The sequence below is a fragment of the Oncorhynchus tshawytscha genome, linkage group LG10, assembly GCF_018296145.1.
Source record: "Oncorhynchus tshawytscha isolate Ot180627B linkage group LG10, Otsh_v2.0, whole genome shotgun sequence".
Classification (NCBI taxonomy): Eukaryota; Metazoa; Chordata; class Actinopteri; order Salmoniformes; family Salmonidae; genus Oncorhynchus; species Oncorhynchus tshawytscha.
In genome coordinates, this window is record NC_056438.1 from 56,899,670 (window position 1) to 56,922,936 (window position 23,267).

Genomic DNA, 23,267 nt, shown 5'->3' on the forward strand with positions numbered 1-23,267 from the left:
GCTCTGGGAGCCTGTGATCTGACAGTGTGAACACATACAGCCCCAGGCCACTGGATAGCACAGAGCACAGAAATGGGAAGTCATCTAAATAAAAAGGAGAAGTATGGGTATTCCCAAGAACACGTTCAGTACAGGCTCAGCAGGGCAGGCTGACGCCTGGCATCATCGGCTCTGACTACAGCTAAGTCCCATTTCTCCACACTTCAGCCAAACTATGCACTTGCACACTACCCGTCATGGATTTAAAAGCAATGGATTGGTGTAAGCATTGTCTGGAGGGACTTCCCACCATTGTTAAATGGGAAGTGTGCAAGTGCACACTTTAGGAGAAGGGTGGAGAATTGGGACGTAGCCTTTATCCTCCTCCAGATAAGAGGCCCTGCAGAAACTTCACACCTCTAAAGGCCTTCAGACTATTACTGTTATGTAATTTACACTGAAATATCAACAAATATAGTGCATTCGGAAAGTATTCAGACCCCTTCAATTTTTCCACATTTTGTTACGTTACAGCCTTATTTTGGATGGATTAAACAACAAACATCCTCATCAATCTACACCCAACACCCCACAATGACAAAGGAAAAACAGGTTTTTAGAAATGTTTGCATTTCTGAATACTTTCGAATGCACTGTACATCTTGACTCAATGGTAGACGATTAGCCAAGCAAGACTAGCATGCACAAAGACTGTAAATCAAAATAAGATGCAAACAACCAATACTCCTCTACTTGTCTATCAGGGCACAAGGCGAGACCCAGATGCAGACACAGGAGGCAGTTGGTTGGACTCTTAGATGTTTATTGATCCAAAAAGGGGTTGGCAAGAGAATGGTTGTGGACAGGCAAAAGGTCAAAACCAGTTCAGCGTCCAGTAGGTACAGTGTGGCAGGCAGGCTCGAAGTCAAGGCAGGCTGAATGGTTGGGCAGGCAGGTACAGAGTCCGAGAAACACGCACGGGTCAAAACTGTGAGGACTAGCAAAAAGAGAATAGAGAAGGCAGGAGCACGGGAAAAACACAGTGCTTGACTTGGACACACAAGACAAACTGGCACAGAGAGACAGGAAACACAGGGATACATACACTAGGGGGAAAAAAGTGACACCTGAAGGGGGTGGACAATCAAGGACAAGTGACACTTGTTCATATAACCTACCTGATACATGTCTGCATTAAGTGGCAGGAAGTACACAATATTATTGGATTTCATTTTGGACAACCTGAAAATGTCAAAAGTATTAACAGTTAAGGAAAACAACTGTGTCTGTTAGAGGGCATTTCAAGTCTTCCACAACAATATAATAGAATGCTACAATGCGTGTAAATAGTAAATACCAACTGATTCATGGACTGTTGAATGTATACTTTTTTCTCTTGCTTTGACTGCTCTTTTCCACATTATATCTTTCTCAGATAAGCTACCCAGGAAAGGGCTGGAAATAGCCCATATTAATATATTTAGCCTTAGAAATAAGGTTAATGAAATCAATAACTCGCTAACATTCATACACTACATGGTCAAAAGTAGAACATCTCATTCCAAAATCATGAGCATTATTATGGAGTAGCCCCACCCCGCTGTGCTGCTAGAACAGCCTCCACTCTTCTGGAAAGGCTTTACACTGCATGTTGAAATATTGCTACAGGGACTTCCTTCTATTCAGCCACAAGAGCATTAGTGAGGACCGCTTTCTGCACGGGGGAATTGTCATGCTGAAACAGGAAAGGGGCTTCTCCAAACTGTCGCTACAAAGTTGAAAGCTAAGAACTGTCTAGAATGTAGTGTTAAGATTCCCCTTCACTGGAACTAAGGGGCCAGCCCAAACAATGAAAAACAGCCCCAGACCATTATTCCTCTTCCACCAAACTTTACACTTGGGGCAGGTAATGTTCTCCTGGCATCCACCAAACTGATTCATCCCTCTCGAGAACGCATTTCTACTGCTCCAGAGTCCAATGGAGGTGAGCTTTACACCACTATAGCCGACACTTGGCATTGTGTATGGTGATCTTAGGCTTGTGTGTGGCTGCTCTGCCATGGAAACCTATATCATGAAGCTCCCGATGAACAGTTCTTGTGCTGACGTTGCTTCCAGGGGCAGTTTGGAATTCGGTAGTGAGTGTTGCAACCGAGGTCAGACAATTTTTACTCACTATGCGCTTGTGCACTCGGCGGACACGTTCTGTGAGTTTGTGTGGCCTACCACTTTGCAGCTGAGCCGTTGTTGCTCCTAGACATTTCCACTTCACAATAACAGCACTTACCATTGACGGGGCAGCTCTAGCAGGGCAGAAATTTGACAAACTGACATGTTGGAAAGGTGCCATCCTATGACAGTGCCCAGTTGAAAGTCACTGAGCTCTTCAGGACGGGCCATTCTACTGCCAATGTTTGTCTATGGAGATTGCATGGCAGTGTACTCGATTTATACACCTGTCTGCAAAAGGTGTGGCTGAAATAGCTGAATCCACTAATCTGAAGAGCTGTCCACATACCTTTGTATATATAGTGTATATTAGCCACTTCTGAGACTCAATTTGATATTTAATTTGATGACAAAGCAGCAGCAATACAAGGATATAACATCTATAGAAAATACAGGAATGCTTACGGGGGAGGTGTTGCTGAATATATTCAGAGCTATATCCCTGTAATGCTTAGAGAAGATCTTATGTAAAGTGTTATTGATGTGTTGTGGTTGCAGGTTCACCTGGCACATCTAAAGCTTTTTATTTTGTGGTGTTGCTATAGGCCAGTGCTCACATTCAGTATCTAAATAATGTGTGTGAAATGCTTGATCGTGTATGCGATGTAAACAGAAAGGTCTACTTTCATGGGGACCTGAATATTGACTGGTTTTCATCTGTAACCAGTGCCTGTAACCTGGTTCAGGTTATTAAGCAACTTACCAGGGTGTTTACAAACACTACAGGAACAAGATCATCCACATGTATTGATCACATTTTTACTAATACTGTAGAACTTTGTTCTAAAGCTGTATCCGTACCCATTGGATGCAGTGATCACAATATAGTGGCTATATCCAGGAGAGCCAACGTTCCAAAAGCTGGGCCTAAAATAGTGTATAAGAGATAGTACAAAATCATTAGCTGTGACTCTTATGTGGATGATATTTGTTGGTCTGATGTGATTAAATAAGGAGCACCCAGATGTTGCACTGAATGAAGTTATGGAATTACTTCTTCCAATTATTGATAAACATGCACCTGTTAAGAAACTGACTGTTAGAACTGTTAAGGCTTCATGGATTGACGAGGAATTGAAACAATGTATGGTTGAAAGAGATGGGGCAAAAGGAGTGGCTAGTAAGTCTGTCTGCACATCTGACTGGCTGACTTACTGCAAATGGAGAAATAATGTGTCTGAACTCAACAAAAAGAAGAAAAAACTGTATTATGAAGCCAAGATCAATGATATAAAAATTGATGGGAAAAAAAAAACATTGGAGTACTTTAAATTAAATTATGGGCACAAAGACAAATTCAATTCCATCTTTCATCGAATCAGATGACTTACTCATCACAAAATCATTTGATGTTGCCAATTATTTTAACGATAACTTAATTGGCAAAGTGGGCAAACCTAAGCAGAAAATGCCAACAAACAGTGAGCCATCGTACTCATGCATAAAAAAAACATATAATCAAAAGAAAAGCATTGTAAGTTTGAATTTTGTAAAGTTAGTGTGGGAGAGGTGGAAAAATTATGAATAAATGACAAACCTCCTGGAATTGACAACTTAGATGGAAAGCTACTGGGGATGGTATGGTTACCTACTCCTATACCCACTCCTATCTGTCATGTCTTTAATCTGAGTCTAGAGGAAAGTATTTGTCCTCAGGCCTCGAGGGAAGCCAAAGTCATTCCACTACCCAAGAGTGGTAAAGCTCCCTTCACTGGTTCTAACAGCAGACCTATCAGCTTGGTGCCAGCTCTTGGCAAACAGTTGAAAAAAATTGTGTTTGACCAAATACTATGCTATTTCTCTGTAAACAAATTAATAACAGACTTTCAGCATGGTTATAGAGTAGGGCACTCAACATGTGCTGCACTGACACAAATGACTGATGATTGGCTGAAACAAATTGATAATAAGATGATTGTGGGCGCTAGCTGTACTGTTAGATTTCAGAGCAGCCTTCAATATTATTTACCATAACCGGTTGTTGAGAAAACTAATGTGTTAGTTAGTTTTCTCAACCTCAGCCATATCATGGATTCAGAGCTTTCTTTAATGTAAGCTTCTTGAAATGTCAAACATGCAAAGTGGGGTGTACCGCAGGGCAGCTCTGTTGGCCCTCTACTCTTTTCTATTTTTACCAATGACCTGCCACTGGCATTAAACAAAGCATGTGTGTCCATGTATGCTGATGATTCAACAATATACGCATCAGCAACCACAGCTAATGAAGTCACTGAAACCATTAACAAAATGTTGCATATAGTTTTGGAATGGGTGGCCAGTAATAAACTGGTCCTGAACATCTCTAAAACTAAGAGCATTGTATTTGGTACAGATATTTCCATAAGTTTTAGACCTCAGCTGAATCTGGTAATGAATGGTGTGGCTGTTAAACAAGTTGAAGAGACTAAATAACTTGGTGTAACGTTAGATTGTAAACTGTCATGGTCAAAACATATAGATTCAATGGTGGGGGAGAAGTCTGTCCGTAATTAAGAGATGCTCTGCTTTTTTGAAACCACACTCCACAAAGCAAGTCCTGCAGGCTCCTGTTTTATCTTATCTTGATTATTGTCCAGTACTATTGTCAGGTTCTGCAAAAGAATACCTAGTTAAGCTGCTGCTGACCCAGAATACAGAGGCATGTCTTGCTCTTCATCTGCCCGGGTCTCTACCGCTCTGCCCTGGCCTCAACCACTCTGCCCTGTTCTCAAAAGCCCTGCCTCGGTCTCTACCGCTCTGCCTCTACCTCTACCCCTCTGCCTCTACCCTGCCATGCCCGGAGTGCTGGAGTCTGGCCCGTTGCCTGACTATAAAAGCCTGAGAGCAGCTACAATGAGAGGAAAAAAGGATATCCATCTGGAGCCATCATGCTCTTGATATCGAAGACATCTGCGCTGAGGTAGTCTGAACACCACATCCCCACTAAGACGTGGTGCCAGCTTTAGGAAGTCTCCCTGCACAACGTCGATGTGCTCGGCCACCTCATAGACCTGGGCGTTGTGCTGGGCCAGGGCCAGACGCACTGGGTCGATGTCAATGGCTAGCACTACAAGGTGGAAGGGACAGGGAGGACAGAGAGTCAGACACACAGGGAGTACCACTCAGGACAATAACTTTTAACCTATATGATATAACAAGGGCCCAGATATTTTCCTGGTCACATCACAGGGTCAGGAAAAACTCTCGCCCTATCTATAAAGACAAATGCAGATACAGTATAAGCAAAAATATCTAAAGTTTATATCAAACATTGATGTACCTCTCTTCACAGTGAGGACAAACTGGATGGCATTGCCTCCCACTCCACAGAAGGTGTCTATGAGTGGAATCTGTGGTCGGCTATCCTCTCTGGGGTGACGGAGAACCAGGCCTCTGTACATACACAGACAGACAGACGGGCAGACACATTTTCACACGGACGGACGGACGGACGGACGGACGGACGGACGGACGGACGGACGGACGGACAGACAGACAGACAGACAGACAGACAGACAGACAGAGACAATTAATATATATTCTAATTTCTGTAATTTGACTATAATACAAGGCAAATTAAGTGCATTTTAATACTCACATTTTAATAAATCAGAATTTGGGGGGTTTTGCAAAGAGAAATACTGTAGGTGTCCCCATTGCCCAGCATAGCCACCAGGGGTCAGACAAGTGTCAAATGGTTTTGTTCAAACTGCCATTCTGATATTCAAGCCAAGTCCAGAAATATAATATATAATCTAGTTGATTTATTTTGTGAGCTCATGAAGTCATGCTAGTGCCATGCGCAACTTTACCAAAAGAACCAAAACACTATCAGTGAGAGTTACATTTCAAAACAGCTGTCATTCACAACATTTTACTGCAGGCAAAATACTAATATTAGGCCTGCTGGAATATAAAGTAGATGTGGGTTTGCCATCACACCAGGAAAAGCCTAGTTATGATTATACTATACAAGACAACACAAAAAGTATTCAAGAAGTATGCTGTGGATATTGAGATATATTAGACTATGTGGAGAGAGTGGGATGCTTCATAGACCACGTCCTCCTGTCTCCCCTCGGAGACCCCTAGACCATCTGCCATCGTTCTCTAACTGAGTCTAGCAGTCATTGCTATTTTCTGTTCCGCTGCTTGTTTTCACAGCCTCCTCAGAGAATAAACACCTGTTAAGGCAAACAATGATGGGAGTGGTCTCTACTTGTTATTAGCGCTTCACGTCTCTCACTCTTTTATTATGCCTTCCCTCCATCCTGAGAAAAGTAACTGAGGAGAGGACTAACTTTACTGGGGCTCAAGGGAGGGTCCAAACAAAATATTGAGCTCATGCATTCCCCTAATGTCTATATTCAACTATGTCTATGGGCGACTAGTTAGCGTTGTATTCTCAAACAGATCTTGAAGGGAAGACAACATCATGTCGGAAGTTTTAAAACCGAGCTACATCACTTCAGTCCCAGAAGACTAGACTACCCCTCTTCACAATCTGCTATCTATCATTAGCCAGGCACTGCTACACATGATGAAGCTGTACAGGCACTTTCTCAGACTTTACCCCTATGAGTAATTGAGCAATAGACACCATAGGAATCTGATAGGAGTAGGTTGTAATCTGCAGTGGGTTTCAGCCATGCTACGGTATGTGTCCAGGCTCTTCTCTGTTGACATGAATAATTGAATAGTTATGAAGGCTCTGATCTCGTTTTCAAACAGAATTCAGAATGCTCTGTGAAAGACTTCTTATTTGAGCTAGGTAGACTAAAGACATATTAGTCATAATACTTTGGAGAATAGGGAGATTCGGAAGGATGAGATAGGCTCTCTGATAACCGATAAACTCTTTCCCAGATAGGTTGGAGAAGGCCGTCAGTGAGGTATAAACTGAGCTTTGAAAAAACAACTTTTATAACCCTACTAACAGTAGGTGGGGATGCTATAAGTATAAACATAAGACATCTAAAATAACTTCTATCCAGCTCAGGGCTCCAGCTATGCATTTGGTTTGCTAACCTTCTAGCTAAATGTCAAGATAAAGCTCCTTGGTTACAATAGACATAATTGTTTTTTTGGTTTTGGTGAAATAGTGCCCCTTGTTTTTTCCGGTAATGCCGTTATTCCCTGGTATGGTACAGAAATGGTATGAAAATCTGATACCGCCCAACCCTAACTAACAGTATGAATATTTGTCATTCTAGAGTACAAGGTTGCTTTTATTTCTGCTATAGTCTCTGCTCTTTTTGTTGGGAGAGAGATTTGATTTAGAATTTATTATCTCTTTTAGTCCTCATTTGGACTAATCTTCCAAGAGTCCTTAAACATTAAAATACAATTTATAATACGATCTCATTTTCACATATAACACACTGTTACAAACATACATAATACACTGACATATTGACCAGATAAATACTCTAACATTCTGAAAATATAGAGTGATTCCTTCATCGACCCTAGTTCCGCACAACCTTCCAATGTATTATATTTAAAATGGTTCTACAGTATTGTATGAATTTATATATTGAAATGTTTCTGGTTTTCTCCGATAAATTATTAAATATCTTTATTGCTCTAAATTGAAATGTTATTTTGCCTGTTTCTCTTTTCTGTCTGGATAACACAGATGATGGACACTATATTCCTAGTATTTACTGAATGTCTGTCTCTTACCAACTGATTACTGTTGTGAATAGAGTTTGGCTGTTTTAAATGGTGTACATTGTGAAATAAAATAAGCATGTTTTTTTTCAATTATCTTGTTGATTGATGACCAACCAAGAGCATTGAGCATGACTCCAACAGAATAACCATATATCCACCTTTAAACAATCCTTGCTGCTTTGTTCTGTTCAATCTGCAGCCTCCTAATTTCACTTTCTGATGCATTTCCCCAGACCACAGAACAGTAGTTTACCTGACTCCCAATTAGTGCTTGGGTTGTTTGCCTAAGAATCTTTCCTGGTAAATATTTAGCTATCTTTTTGATCATGCATACCTTGGTTTTATTCGTGTTCAAAACAAGTTTGTTCAGGCAAACCCACTCCCTGATATTTCCCAGATCTACTTGTAGAGCTTGCTGAACCTGTTGAATTAATTGTCTTGCTGTATAAAATTGTAGCATTATCTGGAAATATAGTAGGTTGAGTTTCAGATAAGGCATAAGCAAGGTCGTTGGTATATATTGAGAAAAAATTGTCCCAAGGCAGCTGCCCTGCAGTATTCCAGTTAAAAGCATGAGGGGAAGAAAACAACCCATTGATATAGGTGGACTGTTTCCTGACAATTAGATATTACTGTACCCAATTCCATGCTGCCTCCTTAAAAACATAATGCGATAATTCTGTCAAAAGTATTTCATGATCCACTAAATCAAATGCTGCACTAAAATCTAAAAATAGTACACCCACAAACCTGCCATTATTCATAGCATTAAGCCACTGGTCAATCATGTCAACCAATGCAGTGGAAGTGGAACTTTTTTTGCAATAAGCATGCTTATTGGCTGTAATCAGATCATTCTTTTCCATGTACTCCCATATTTGTCTACTCACAATACCCTCCAATATCTTACTGAGTGAAGGGAGTAGACTATTGGCAGGAGTAATGGGTTCTTTGCTGTCTTTCGGAATAGGACACAGTTTAACATGCTTCCATACATTTGTAAATGTCCCCTTTTCCAGTTACCAATTAAATATATATTTCAGTGGAGCTGCAATCTGGGGAGCAGCGTAGCGAAGTAAAAAATTGTCCATAAGATCATAACCTGTAGATTTACCATCGGGTAATGACTTCAATAGGTTTAACAGCTCTACTGACACCATTTGAAGACTAAAAGAGCAGGTGTTTTTGCTCATGATATGATCATCAATCCATTGGACAGTTGCTTGTTTGGGAGAATGGGTGTTTATTTTATCGCTCAGTAAATTACTTTTCTTTGTAAAAAAAAAAAAATCTGCAAAATGATTGGCAATGTCAGCTGGTTTTGTTATTGTTCTCCCGTCAACCTCCACACTAGATGGACATGATGAGATAGATGTTCCAAGTAGGCCCTTAACTGTTTTCCATACCTTTCTACAATCATTTTTTACAATCAATAAAATATTTTTTGTAAAATAATGTTTTTTTCTTACGATTTAATTTAACTGCATAATTACGTAGTATTCTATAATTCTGTTAATCAATTTCTAGTTTAGATTTGGCTGCTAAGACTTTTGCCATATTATTTGAGAAAATGCCTCAGCCAGTTAATCATCAATCCATGGAGATAGACGAGCCCCAACAGTACTCTTTCTTACTGGGGCATGATGGTTCATTACCTCAGTGAGCAAATCAATAAAACATTCTTTAGCGTGATTTAAATCATCCTCTAGATAACTCAGCTCCCAGGGTACAGCGGCCAAATCATTTTGAAATAGCTCATGATTAAATGTTTAAAAATTTCTCTTGACCATAGTTATGGTCACAATATTATGGTCTGTCCAGCCCACTGGCATTGATCTGGCTTTTAAGCATTGCAATAGTATATTACAGAATATCAGATCAATGCATGTGTCTGAACGATGACCCAACTTAGTTGATGATCTAGTAGTATAATGAATCATTTGTTTCAAACCACAGCTCTCGGAATATATCATTAATATTTGAATTATTATGATCCTTCCAATGTATATTAAAATCACCCAATATAAATACATCTCTGTTACTATTTGTGGCCTGGTCAAACACAGTGCATAAGTCATCCAGATAGGATACCTTAGAGCTCGGAGGTCTATACACACATCCTACCAATATGGGTGCCTGGTGAGACAGATGTACTTGAGCCCATAGTGCCTCTATTTGACCTACATTAAGGTCATCCCTTCTCTTAAAGGGTATATGATTCTGAATGTACAGTGCTACACCCCCACCATTCCTATTCCTGTCCCTTCTCAGTAGACTATATCCATGATTGCTGTCCCTTCTCAGTAGACTATATCCATGATTCCTGTCCCTTCTCAGTAGACTATATCCATGATTCCTGTCCCTTCTCAGTAGACTATATCCATAGATGTTCATTTTCCCATCATTTATAGATGCATCCAAATGCGTTTCGGTCAAAGCTATAATATGAATATTATTTATGTTGACCAAGTTAAAAACCTCATGTATTTTGTTAGGAAGGCCACATACATACATTAACCTGAGCTATATGCAGCCCTTTCCTTGTCAAGTGGAGATCAATAGAGCATGTATTCATTATAGTTGAAGTTGTAATGATACACTATAACACACAAACTCAGATTTAAATAATGGATTAAAATAGCCAGGGAGTTACTCTAGAGTCCCAATACAGTTGGATTAAAATAGCCAGGGAGTTACTCTAGAGTCCCAATACAGTTGCCTGTTGATATAAAGTTTATCCATCACCAAGGAGACTCGTTGATTCCGGGAACGCTTTTCCTTCATGATGGGATATCCGTGGGGAAGTGATCATTCATTCCAAAATCTGTGTTTCTGAGTTTTCTGCCCCAGCTCTTCACCATTTCCTTTTGCTTACAATGTTCAAAACATGCAATAGTCCGTGGCCTTTTCCCAGAGGCCTTACTCATTCTATGGACTCTGGAGACAGTGACATTACGCACGACATCTGTGGGCAGTTTTAGTTGAGTTGACATAAAGTCTCAGACAGTGTCCTCACAGCTTTTGCTGTTGTCATTCTCTGGCATCCCTGAAAATATTAGTTTCCCCATATTGATCGACACTGTACATCAAGCAAGGTTTCTTTAAGTTTTTTGTTCTCCCTTTGCACCACCTCCACCTTGCTATGAAGAGTCTACAGTACCTTTCAGCGCCATGTTCTCTTTCCTTCGATCATCAATCTGACGTTGGCTGAATTCTAGACTGTCACATAATGCATTGATGTCCTCTCGTAACATATCCAAGATATCAAGTTTGGCAAGCCTTTTATTGATGGATTTCAACAAGTCAACATCCATATCCGTAAACCACTCCCCACTCACGCCCTCTTGCTTGTGGATGGTTTTATGCCATCGTTGATACCGCTTGGCCAACTTGGCTTTGGTTTGTTGATTGGGTTTGTTGTCCTTAACAGTGTTTGAATCCTCCGAAACCAGCGACAATTTGTCTTTGAGTGCATAAGTATCTCTCGTCAATGAATCGTTCAAGCTCTTCAATGGATTCTCAATCATCCAGTGTGTTTACAGGAAGAGTAAAACAACGGATGTATCTTTCTAGATCTGTACAGGCCGTCGGTAGATACACCCCCCCCCAAAAAATGTTTACGATTATGTACTCACTAGGACTGTTATATTGAAAAGTTCCTGCAAACAATTAACCAATGGGGAGAAGAGACAAATCGAGCACAGCTCCCGGGGAGGAGAAACTGACAGGTGGGCAGATGCACTCGGAACAGAAACTGTGACACCTGTTTCAGCTGCAAGGGAGAGAGAGTAAAGGAAAGGAGAGACTCGTGAGTCATGAAAGAGTTGCTCTGCTGGGAGACAGGGAGAGAGCCTGATGCTGTCATGTCATGTGACACAGGGTGAGGTGTGCTTCACCGGCGTCAGCACTTCTCCCTACAGACAGGAAGCGGAGTGCCCTGTCTGCCAGCCAGCAAAGCCATACACCCACTACACCACCATCTCAACCTCCCTGCCTCTCTTTCCCTCTGCTTCTCTGAAAACAACATGATGTTAGACTTCAAGAGCAGCCAAACTGTAGCTTTTACCTTGGACATAACAGCCATTTGTTTCTCAACTGGAGAGAAAGATAACATTCAGTCACCTTGAGGCAAATCCTTTTCTTTTCAGAATAAAGTGCATTCCTGAATCACATTTGACAACACTCCATTTGGGCTGCACGAATAGAAGTGGTTGGGAGACTACAATAGTTGTTCTCAAACTAGAGAAATATTAACAACAATAATAACATAAAGTCATTCCAGAATACCACTAACCCTTTCTTCTTGAGCCTGTATGAAGAAATCGGTTGTGTTTCCTGAAGTGTGTGTGTGTGTTCTCTTTGCTCTGTGACTCAACTTGTTCCAATTTGATGCCCTCATCGAACCAGGAGAAGAGCCGGTAGCGCTGGGCCCAGTACTTAGCCAGCTCAGGCTCCACTGAAATCTCAGCTGGCATCACTCCACATTTCTCTGTTTTCTTGGTATTATTGTTCTTCTTTTTCTTCCCAGTAGCCTCTGGAAATAGGTCGTGCAAAAGTTGTACAAGACTTCTAAAATCAAACAAGAAATACACTAACGTAGATCTGACATGAATTGTTTATGAAGAAACCCCGGGTTAGAAAAAGGTCTAAACCGGCTGTTGACGCAAACTCACCTGTGTTATTGTGTTCAGGTGCTCCGGGAACTAAGTAGTCTGGTATGTCCAGTGAGTACACCTCTCTTCTGAATTGAATCTCATCATCCTCTTCATCTTCTATTCTGGTGAAGAGGTTCTGATGAGAGGGTTGCTCAGTACTATCCAACTCCAGAGGGGTATTCCTCTCTGAACTTTCTGGAGGAACCTCTGAACCTGAAGACAGATCAGGACATGTGATCTGCAAGTACAAGACACAAAGCATGAGCAATAAACACTACATCAACAGAGAAGCATGACAAGTTTGACAACAAAATAATACTTTACAATAGGCTTAATCCATGCTGAAGTCATTTCTACTGGGCCTGCTGGATGATGGAGCCATTTGCTGCAGACAGTAAAAACAGCAAGTCTTGCCCAGAAGATCAATTCAGTGAGCTCATACAGAGAGAGGAGTGGAAAAGCACTGCATTTAGGACCTCCCACAGTGTGACACTACTTTATAATGTCTCAACTCAGTGCCAACTCAGTAGAAACACACGGATATCTTCTTCAACGGTGGGGGAACCTATAACGGTAGGTAAAGAGAGTCATTAAGTTTCTCCTTGTTTGAAGTGCTGTTTGTGCACACTCAAGTACTTTGACAAGTTTCAATTTCTTTGGGATAAAACAAATCCAGCACAGTCAGCAAACAGAGAAAAGCAGCATTTCCTAGCTTCTCTATTATGATGTGAATAAGCATCTGAGTTTATAGCAACCAACTGAACCCTCTGAAGGTCAGCCAGTGATGTGAACTTCCTACATCAGCCGTCCAAAGGTAGTCTTACCAACGAAATGTGACTGACTCAAATACGCGGATGATACATGAACTTTAAACAGCACGGCTACCCTTGAACCAGTGCAGTGCATTGTAAATAAATTCAGTCGGACGAAAACAGTGGCTGCACGTTTAAAGAGATGCAGTGTGTCAGAGGGTGTCAGAGGAGGGCAGCACTGACAGGGAGGGGTTGGGGGGATAGGAGGAAAGGAGGGGCTCCTGTGGAGTCTTGGCTGCTCTCCCATTCTCTCCTCTGCCAGCGGACACTGAGTGAACACTGAGGCTGAGGCTACAGGCAGCTGAGTTAGACATGATGCGGACCTCTCTGACAAAGCTTCCCCCGGTGTCAACCACAGCACATCCTCCTCCTCACCACACTCATCCACTTGCTAGTCAGAAGCTGCTATGAACTGTGGGTGTGTGCTATAACTACCCAGCTACCACCTGGTTACTCAACCCTGCGGCCCTATATACATGGAATCACTGGTCACTTTAATGTTTACATACTGATTTACTCATTTCATATGTATATACTGTATTCTATTCTACTGTATTTTAGTCAATGCCACTCTGACATTGCTCGTCCTAATATTAATATATTTCTTAACTATGTTATTTTACTTCAGATTTGTGAGCATTGTTGTGAATTGTTAGATACTGCTGCAGTGTTGGAGCTAGGAATACAAGCATTTTGCTACACCCGCAATAACATCTGCTAAATATGTGTATGTGACCAATAAAATTGTATTTGATTTGATTAAAAGGGAGGGTGACTATTGGTATTGCTATCAAAAATCATTTCAGAATAATTGGTCAAATGTTTACAAGGCTTAGTTTTTGAAAGGTCTTGCTCAGCTTGGGCTCTGTGGCATCTCCCTCTTCAGTAAAGAAGGTGTGCTTGTTGATGTGGCAGGATGCTCTCCTACCACCATGAAGCTTCCTATTCCTCCCAGCCTTCCCACCCTGGTGGTGACTGGGGCTTAAACTTCAGCACACTCTCAAACCTAATACACCAAAACATGAAAAGAGATTGATTATGTGAGATTGTCCTCTTAGAATATCATACAGATAACTGGTCTCTGTTCGAAATGGCACCCTATTCCCTACATACTGTAAAAGTGTACTACTTTTTGACCAGGCTGGTCAAAGGTTGTGCACTATATAGAGAATAGGGTTCCATTTGGGATGTAGCCCAAGTCTCATGTAGTAATGCTCACGTACATGGGGTCGTGGCTGCACTTTAATCACAGTTTATCCCAGGCTTCCTCTACAGACATCTGAGGGTTCTCCTCCACATCCAGTTCATGACTGTGTCAATCAATAGATCAGTAGACATCATTAGCCTAACAAACAATCACAATGATTGAACAAGGCTACATCCCAAATGGCACCCTATTCCCTATATAATGTACTACTTTTGACCAGAGCCCTATGGGGTGCCATTCGGGGGTGCCATTCATGCAGAACAATTTTGTTAAATCTCACAAATAATTGTGTAGGCTTAATCATATATCAGTCCCCAATACCAGCCTTTGGGTTGGAATGGACCATGTGATTCTTACTGATTTACATCTATACAGATTCTACAGAATCTATTTACAGAATCCTTGGTTAATTGAAACACGATGGAGTGTTTATCATTGGACATAAACATCTCCTTAGATCAAACTGAAATTGAAAAAGACAGTGGATAAGCACTTTCATTCCTTCCCCAGGCTGACACTTTTACATTCAATGCATCATAGTCAATATTTCGAACCTTTACAGCTTGAACCATAGTCCAATTCAAACCCATAGGAAAAAATATGTCAGTCACTGTCAGCATATGGCAGACAATTGAAGCAGTGATATTCAGTAATACTATATTGGTTGATGTCATGTAGCTTACCTCCACTTTACTTTTGCAATTCTTCTATGTGGCGTTTCATCACCTTCACTATTAGATGCTCTTCTCTCACTTGATCCATTGTTATTTTTCCGGGAACACCCATCCTGTGTCTGGAGGGAAGAAACGTGTACATTCATTTATCCCTTCAACATTACATTCTACATTCATGTTTTCTGATCAAAAGGATAAAACAGGGAAAAGGAAGTTGGCATGTGGTATAAAACATTGCTACAAAGCCAGATAAAACAGATATACTATGCCATATAAATGAGGGCAGTGTCGTGTTGTATGGGATCAGTCACGGACAGGATGTAAAATCCCAGAGGAGAGGGAGACGTTGAGTCAGGCAGTGGTGCGCGCCACTGTTCTCTATGACAAGAAGAGCCATTAAAAATGCATGGGCCTGTGTCACATGGTCCTTTCATTCAAAAGGAACACATATTTTGATAGTATGATGCATTAAGTACTCTGACAGAGTCAATGCACAGTTTGGAAAAAGGCCAGAATTACAAGGACTAAAATACGTTTTTAAAAACGAGGTCTGTTGGACATAGTCATTTTGAGTAGAACATTGGGCTGCCTGGCTACTCTAATGACATTGTTAGGTTCTTGATATAATCATTCGGGAGATAGAAATCATTGCTATGTCAATATAGTTTCAGTCTCCTCAACGATACAGAATAGTTGACTAAACTGAGAAACAGAAAAGGCATGTATATGGATTGGTGGGGGGACTCACCTTATGACTCAGTGGGCTTGGTGTTTGAGGAGGCAGCTCTTTTGCGATTACCACCATCACAAGGGTTTATCATCATTTCCACTGACATGGTCTGCTTGCTGTTGGCCCTAATCACACTGGTCAGCTACCACTGACAAAAGTCTGCCCAATCAGATCGATCACTTCACTAGTGCCCGCCTGACTTCACTTCAGCCTTCCTCCAAACTCTGACTCCCCTGGGTCACGACAGGGAGTCGGCTCTCCATCGGCGCTGCTTGACTAGTCAATGACTATTGCCAATGCTTATATAAATGTGTCTATTTCAAAACAGGATATGAAATCCATGGTATGGAGAAGATTCCCGATGAAGGAGCAGCTCTTATAGTCTATTATCATGGGGCTATTCCCGTTGACTATTATTACTTTCTGGCAAAGGTCCTCATTCAAACGGGACGGATTGTTCACTCAGTCGCTGATTACTTTCTGTTCAAAGTTCCAGGTAAGATCTTCACAGTTCCATTTCCCAGTATCTAAATATAAAAGTGAGATGTTACATTCAGCCCTCTGTAGTTGATCAGTAAAGTGTATAGCCTATAGTTGCCGTAGTCCATTCTTACTACATGAGCCACTTAGACCCTAAAAGCAGGACCTTTTATTGTTCTCTGTAGGGTTCAAGCTGCTGTTGGAGGTGTTCAGTGTCATCCTCGGGCCCCAGAAGGAGTGTGTGAAGGCCCTAAAAAGTGGCCACCTCCTGGGCATCTCACCTGGAGGCGTGAGGGAAGCCCTCCTCAGTGACGCGACCTATCCACTGCTCTGGGGGAAGAGAAAGGGCTTTGCACAAGTGGCTATCGATTCCAAAGTGGTACATATGGGTTTTTGTCTTCTGTCTTTGTTCTCACAGGATGTGTCCCAAATGGCACCCTATTCCCTATATAGTGCACTACTTTTGCCTGGGAGGGTGGAGGTTCTGCTTTTCCTCCTGGCCCCTCACTGAGATCAAATCAAATGCAACCTTGGTGCTTTCAACAGTGGAATCATTCTTCTCCACCTGGAGTGAAGGTGGATCTTCTTTATCCAGATTCTCAGGAGCTGCTTCCCAGTGGATGGCATTCTTCCTCATCAACTTTCTCCCCTTCAAGAGAGAGAGCATCGGAGCAACATTATCTTTTTTCTTTATTTTAGGTGGACTCTATGGTGACGGACAGACATAGGCAATGTTTACTTGCTACTACGTACAGCTCTTTTCTGTGCAGAGGAACTTATAAACTCCACAGGCAGTCCTATGCTTGCCTTAAGTTGGGCTTCTTCATCGATCGGTCCATCCTCCTCTTCATCTTCTGACAGCTCTTCTCCATGCTCATCCTCTGCCTCTGAGAGTGCAACAATAGGCAGAGTTACAGACAAAATCTTCAGTTTTCAAAGCTTGTGAAAAAGTCATCAAAATGCATGTCAATGTCAATCATTAAAATGTGTGAGGTATGTCCAATGATCTATACCAATTTACGATCCCTACACACCGGGAGAAATAGAAGATAGTGAAAAGTGAAAACAGTGCAACACAGTTGACATTGAGTGTTGTACTTGTTGTGAGCTAACTTACTTACTGTACAAAAGCTCTTGAGCACAATCAGTGTATCGTCCCATGATCATCTCCAGCTAAGGTCATTTGGCAAAAAATAATGTCGACAACCACATTCGATCTTCCATTATCAATCATCATGTGGTTCACACTTGCTATCCGATCAAATCCAGACATAAAATATACAAGCTAGCTAACATTAAGCCTATTCTACTGCAGTTCATTCCACGCAAGTTGTTTTGCCTCGATGACATTCGTTCCTGCTTGTGTCACATGAATAAGGAACCGGTTGAACAAAGAAGAAAATAATCTGTCATTTTCCTGCTATCGACTTTCCAAAGGGATCAAACCAGTGCTAAAAAAGTATGTAATTATTTCATTAAAATATGGTATTGTTATTTATGCAATAACTAGTATAGATGTCCATGCAGTAGCTGTACTAACGTTAGCTCGTTATGCATCGATGTCAATGCTAACGTAATTGAGGTCATTCAGTCTCAAGAACTAGCTAACGTTACCACAGACAGATGTATATCTTTGTACCTACTGTGTAAATTAAACGTTTGCTAGGTAATCGAGGGAAATGCGATTCATAACGAGCAGCTTTTTCATTACTGTGTCTAGTTTGCTAAGATGTCTAGTTTTAAATTGGACTTTAAAGTTGTAGCTCACTAGCTAGTATGCTATTCGCTAGCTAGTTATTACAGCGCGTTAACGAGTGGCGTCAAGACAGTACACGGCTAACGTAGCTAGCTAACTCCGCTGTCACAAGGGGTGAATGAATGGCATTTACTTTCATTTCTCTTTAGAGTCTGGCCCTGGAATGATCTGTCCCCAGTATTATTTACGCTGGAAGAATAAAAGGTTTGTGACGTATTACCCTTTGAAGAACTTATAGCTAGCTAGCTACATTTTATGATTTTTCATTCAGTGATGCTGTAAAATACCATTTGATTACTTGCTATTTGGGTTGTTTGTCAAATAGCTGAACTTCATCTAGCTAATTGTTAATTTATGCATGCTGATTTCATTATTTGCATATTAACCAGCATGTGTAAAACATGCTCTCATTGTATTTTGGTTTACTTTAATGTATTGCTATTTTACATTAGTCCTCTTCTCTCCATTCTATACTCCAGGCCTGCCCATTGGCAGATGGTGTCCTCATTCGACTTGGCTTCCTTTGGGAGAGGCTAACTGTGGCAGGCAGGCAGTATGTCAAATGGGAACGAGTCCTGCATGTTTGGTGATGGAGATGATTTTCTAGCCTGCCTCTTTAACACATTTGAGGAATGGTCAGGACTAGGACCACTGGAAGACTATCTGAGCTATCTGGAGTACCTGGCCTGGGTTTTCACCCCTCTGGTTGTCGTTTTCATCTTGCCCTTCCTCATTGTGATCTTCCTCTACCTTTCCATCCTCTTCCTCCATGTGTACAAACACAAGAACCAGCTCAGGGAGGCCTACTCCAACAACCTGTGGGATGGTGCTAGAAAAACGCTGGCAACGTTATGGGATGGCCACGGGTTCATCTGGCACGGTATTTATACAAGTGGCGAAGTGGTCTAAGGCATCACTAACAGACCCTGGTTCGATTCCAGGCTGTATCACAACCTGCCGTGATTTGGAGTCCCATAGGGCGGCGCACAATTGGCCCAGCGTCGTCCGGGTTAGGATTTGGCCGGGGTAGGCCGTCATTGTAAATAAGAATTTGTTCTTAACTGAGTTGCCTAATTAAATAAATAAACACAAATTATACGTGTGTGTATGTCAGGGGATGTTGCAGGGTGTTTGTTTATTGCTTGTTTACTTCCACTTTACCATGACAATGACTATTGCCAATGCTTATATAAATGTGTCTTTTTCAAAACAGGATATGAAATTCATGGTATGGAGAAGATTCCCGATGAAGGAGCAGCTCTTATAGTCTATTATCATGGGGCTATTCCCATTGACTATTATTACTTTCTGGCAAAGGTCCTCATTCAAAAGGGACGGATTGTTCACTCAGTCGCTGATTACTTTCTGTTCAAAGTTCCAGGTAAGATCTTCACAGTTCCATTTCCCAGTATCTAAATATAAAAGTGAGATGTTACATTCAGCCCTCTGTAGTTGATCAGTAAAGTGTATAGCCTATAGCTGCCGTAGTCCATTCTTACTACATGAGCCACTTAGACCCTAAAAGCAGGACCTTTTATTGTTCTCTGTAGGGTTCAAGCTGCTGTTGGAGGTGTTCAGTGTCATCCACGGGCCCCAGGAGGAGTGTGTAAAGGCCCTAAAAAGTGGCCACCTCCTGGGCATCTCACCTGGAGGCGTGAGGGAAGCCCTCCTCAGTGACGAGACCTATCCACTGCTCTGGGGGAAGAGAAAGGGCTTTGCACAAGTGGCTATCGATTCCAAAGTGGTACATATGGGTTTTTGTCTTCTGTCTTTGTTCTCACAGGATGTGTCCCAAATGGCACCCTATTCCCTATGTAGTGCACTACTTTTGACTGGAGCCCTATAGGGAATAGAATGCCATTTGGGGACAGACCGTACATGTTACTTCTTAGTCTCACACAGGAGCATAACTTTATCTGAAATCCTCTTAGATATTTAATGTCTTCTTTATATTTTTCAGCCAATAATTCCGATGTTTACTCAAAACGTCAGGGAAGGATTCCGATCTCTCGGAGGATTAAGTATGTATGCTTAACTATTCATTTTAATTGCAGTGTAACTTATTTTATTTGAACTTTATTATAGTTCAAATTAACATGAACACTTTATATTTCTCAGGCTTTTTCAGATGGTCGTATGAAAAGTTCCGCATGCCGATGGCCCCTGTGTATGGGGGTTTTCCTGTGAAGTTTCGTACATACCTAGGCAACCCCATCCCATACAACCATAACATTAGTGCAGCAGAATTAGCTGAAAAGGTAAGTCATTATGCAACTGTAATTTAATGGTTACTTACTGTCTGACATGTAGTGTACACAAAAGTCAAATGATTGGGAAAGACGGGGTCAGAGAATTTTCCTTTTCTGATTTGCAGACACAGCAAGCAGTTCAAGCACTCATTGACAGACACCAAATAATTCCTGGGAATGTCCTTCGAGCATTACTAGAGCGATTCCACAGCAGGCATAAAGACAAATAAATATCCTTTTGAATAGCCTTTTGTTAGTTAAATGAAGCAGTTACTTGTTTTTAAGACAAACTGTTAAGAGTATTATCAGGTGATAAATTGAATGTTTAACTGATTCCCAGTTTCTGTTATTTCACTATATTAGTACTTTTTACACTCAATTTGTCACAAACCAAGTACAGAAAATTGTGAAGGTGTCATATAGCCTACAACTGTAATTATAATCGTTAATGTCAAATGTGCAAATTGAAGACATTTGTGCATTGTTGTATGATCCCACAATTGATTTGCACAAATTGTTCAAAGTTCCACTGGCAACAATTTCAATTTAAGAGGCCTTTCTTTTGCTTAACAACTGCAAATATTGGAACAATATAGCAATTGATATACATGGAACAATATAGGTATGGAGACTGGGCTGTTTTTATTTTCATCTGTGTACAATGTTTGCCTTTTAATTGTATAATTTCTTTAATTTGGGGATTTTGTACATTGTATTATGTAGGTATGTACAGTAGCCTATGCACTTTTAAAACCTGTTGAGGTCCATTGTCAGTGTGATTCAAGACGGAAATTATTTGTAATGTTACAATAAACATGTTTTAATGAGTTTTGCTGGTTACAAGTAATTCCTTTAAAAATACTCTTTATACACTGAACAAATTTAAACAACATATGAAGTGTTGGTCCCATGAACTGCAATAAAAGAAAACAAATGTTCTATATGTACAAAAAAAAAAAAAAGTACAACCTTGTTAGTGAGCATTTCTTATTTGCCAAGGCAATCTATCCACCTGACAGGTGTGGCATACCAAGAAGCTGATTAAATAGCATGGTCATTACACAGATGCACCTAAAGGCCACTCTAAAATATGCTGTTTTGTCACAAAACCCAATGCCTCAGGTGTCTCAAGTTTTGAGGGAGTGTGCAATTGGCATGCTGACTGCAGGAATGTCCACCAGAACTGTTAATTTCTCTACCATAAGCTGCCTCCAACGTCTTTTAGAGTTTGGTAGTTCATCCAACCAACCTCACAACCGCAGACCACATGTATGGTGTGGTGTGTGACCCAGTGGTGCGTGGGTCAGCGGTTTGCTGATGTCAACGTGAACAGAGTGCCCGGTGGTGGTGTGGTTATGGTATGAGCAGGCATAAGCTACAGACAACAAACACAATTGCATTTTAATGCACAGAAATACCGTGATGAGATCCTGAAGCCCATTGTGAGGCCCATTTTTTTAAGGTGTCTGACCAACAGATGCATATCTGTATTTTCAGTCTTGTGAAATCCATTGATTAGGAACTCATTTATTTCAATTGACTGATTTCCTGTAACTCAGTAAAATCTTTGAAATTCTTGCATGTTGCGTTTTATATTTTTGTTCAGTACTCTTAAATGCAAATGGAGCCACAGACAGCCATTCCAATATACGGTATTTGGGAAGTGGTTTCAAACAATATACATGTTTCTTTAATAAAACCTCTAGGTAACTTTTCTGCGCAAGTGTTTTTCAGGATTGTAATGTTTCAATAAGACTGATCAAGTAATTATTTCTGGCATATACAGTATATCACAAAAGTGAGTTCACCCCTCACATTTTTGTAAATATTTGAGTGTTTCTTTTCATGTGACAACACTGAGAAATGACACTTTGCTACAATATAAAGTAGTGAGTGTACAGCTTGTATAACAGTGTAAATTTGCTGGCCCCTCAAAATATCTCAACACACAGCCATTAATGTCTAAACCGCTGGCAACAAAAGTGAGTACGCCCCTAAGTGAAAATGTCCAAATTGGGCCCAATTAGCCATTTTCCCTCCCCGGTGTCATGTGACTCGTTAGTGTTACAAGGTCTCAGGTGTGAATGGGGAGCAAGTGTGTTAAATTCAGTGTCATCGCTCTCACACTCCCTCATACTGACTAGTCACTGGAAGTTCAACATGGCACCTCATGGCAAAGAACTCTCTGAGGATCTGAAAAAAAGAATTGTTGCTCTACATTAAGATGGCCTGGGCTATAAGAAGATTGCCAAGACCCTGAAACTGAGCTGCGGTTTAACTGAACAGGTTCCACTCAGAACAGGCCTCGCCATGGTCGACCAAAGAAGTTGAGTGCACGTGCTCAGCGTCATATCCAGAGGTTGTATTTGGGAAATAGACATATGAGTGCTGCCAGCATTGCTACAGAGGTTGAAGGGGTGGGGGGTCAGCCTGTCAGTGCTCAGATCATATGTCGTACACTGCATCAAATTGGTCTGCATGGCTGTCGTCCCAGAAGGAAGCCTCTTCTAAAGATGATGCACAAGAAAGCCCTCAAACAGTTTGCTGAAGACAAGCAGACTAAGGACATGGATTACTGGAACCATGTCCTGTGGTCTGATGAGACCAAGATAAATTTATTTGGTTCAGATGGTGTCAAGTGTGTGTGATGGCAACCAGGTGAGGAGTACAAAGACAAGTGTGTCTTGCCTACAGTCAAGCATGGTGGTGGGAGTGTCATGGTCTGGGGTTACATGAGTGCTGCCGGCACTGGGGAGCTACAGTTCATTGAGGGAACCATGAATGCCAACATGTACTGTGACATACTGAAGCAGAGCATGATCCCCTCCCTTCGGAGACTGG

The 23,267-nt window shown here is 41.2% G+C and overlaps 1 protein-coding gene and 1 long non-coding RNA gene across 2 annotated transcripts; one reads left to right on the forward strand and one right to left on the reverse strand.

Annotated features, from left to right (window-relative positions):
• Window positions 1-785: 785 nt before the first annotated feature.
• Window positions 786-1,236, reverse strand: LOC112260486. Its single transcript, XR_002955023.1, has 2 exons — window positions 1,158-1,236; window positions 786-976 (listed from the first exon to the last, which is right to left on the reverse strand). It is a non-coding gene; the product is annotated as an uncharacterized LOC112260486 (long non-coding RNA).
• A 16,305-nt stretch (window positions 1,237-17,541) lies between these two features.
• On the forward strand, window positions 17,542-21,254 carry tmem68 (transmembrane protein 68). Its single transcript, XM_024435632.2, has 8 exons — window positions 17,542-17,880; window positions 18,327-18,381; window positions 18,657-19,057; window positions 19,391-19,558; window positions 19,728-19,921; window positions 20,138-20,198; window positions 20,296-20,435; window positions 20,552-21,254. The coding sequence occupies exons 3-8, from the start codon at window positions 18,733-18,735 to the stop codon at window positions 20,654-20,656; spliced, it is 993 nt and encodes a 330-aa protein (XP_024291400.1). The 5' UTR covers window positions 17,542-17,880; window positions 18,327-18,381; window positions 18,657-18,732; the 3' UTR covers window positions 20,657-21,254.
• The last annotated feature ends 2,013 nt before the right edge of the window (window positions 21,255-23,267 follow it).

What these genes read in the sequence shown, in the direction of transcription:
- tmem68 (XM_024435632.2), top strand. Translation starts at nt 18,733, where the DNA reads ATGTCAAATGGGAACGAGTCCTGCATGTTTGGTGATGGAGATGATTTT. An exon ending in CTTTCTGTTCAAAGTTCCAG is followed by an intron (nt 19,559 to 19,727) that starts GTAAGATCTTCA and finishes TGTTCTCTGTAG; the next exon opens with GGTTCAAGCTGCTGTTGGAG. An exon ending in CAGCAGAATTAGCTGAAAAG is followed by an intron (nt 20,436 to 20,551) that starts GTAAGTCATTAT and finishes TCTGATTTGCAG; the next exon opens with ACACAGCAAGCAGTTCAAGC.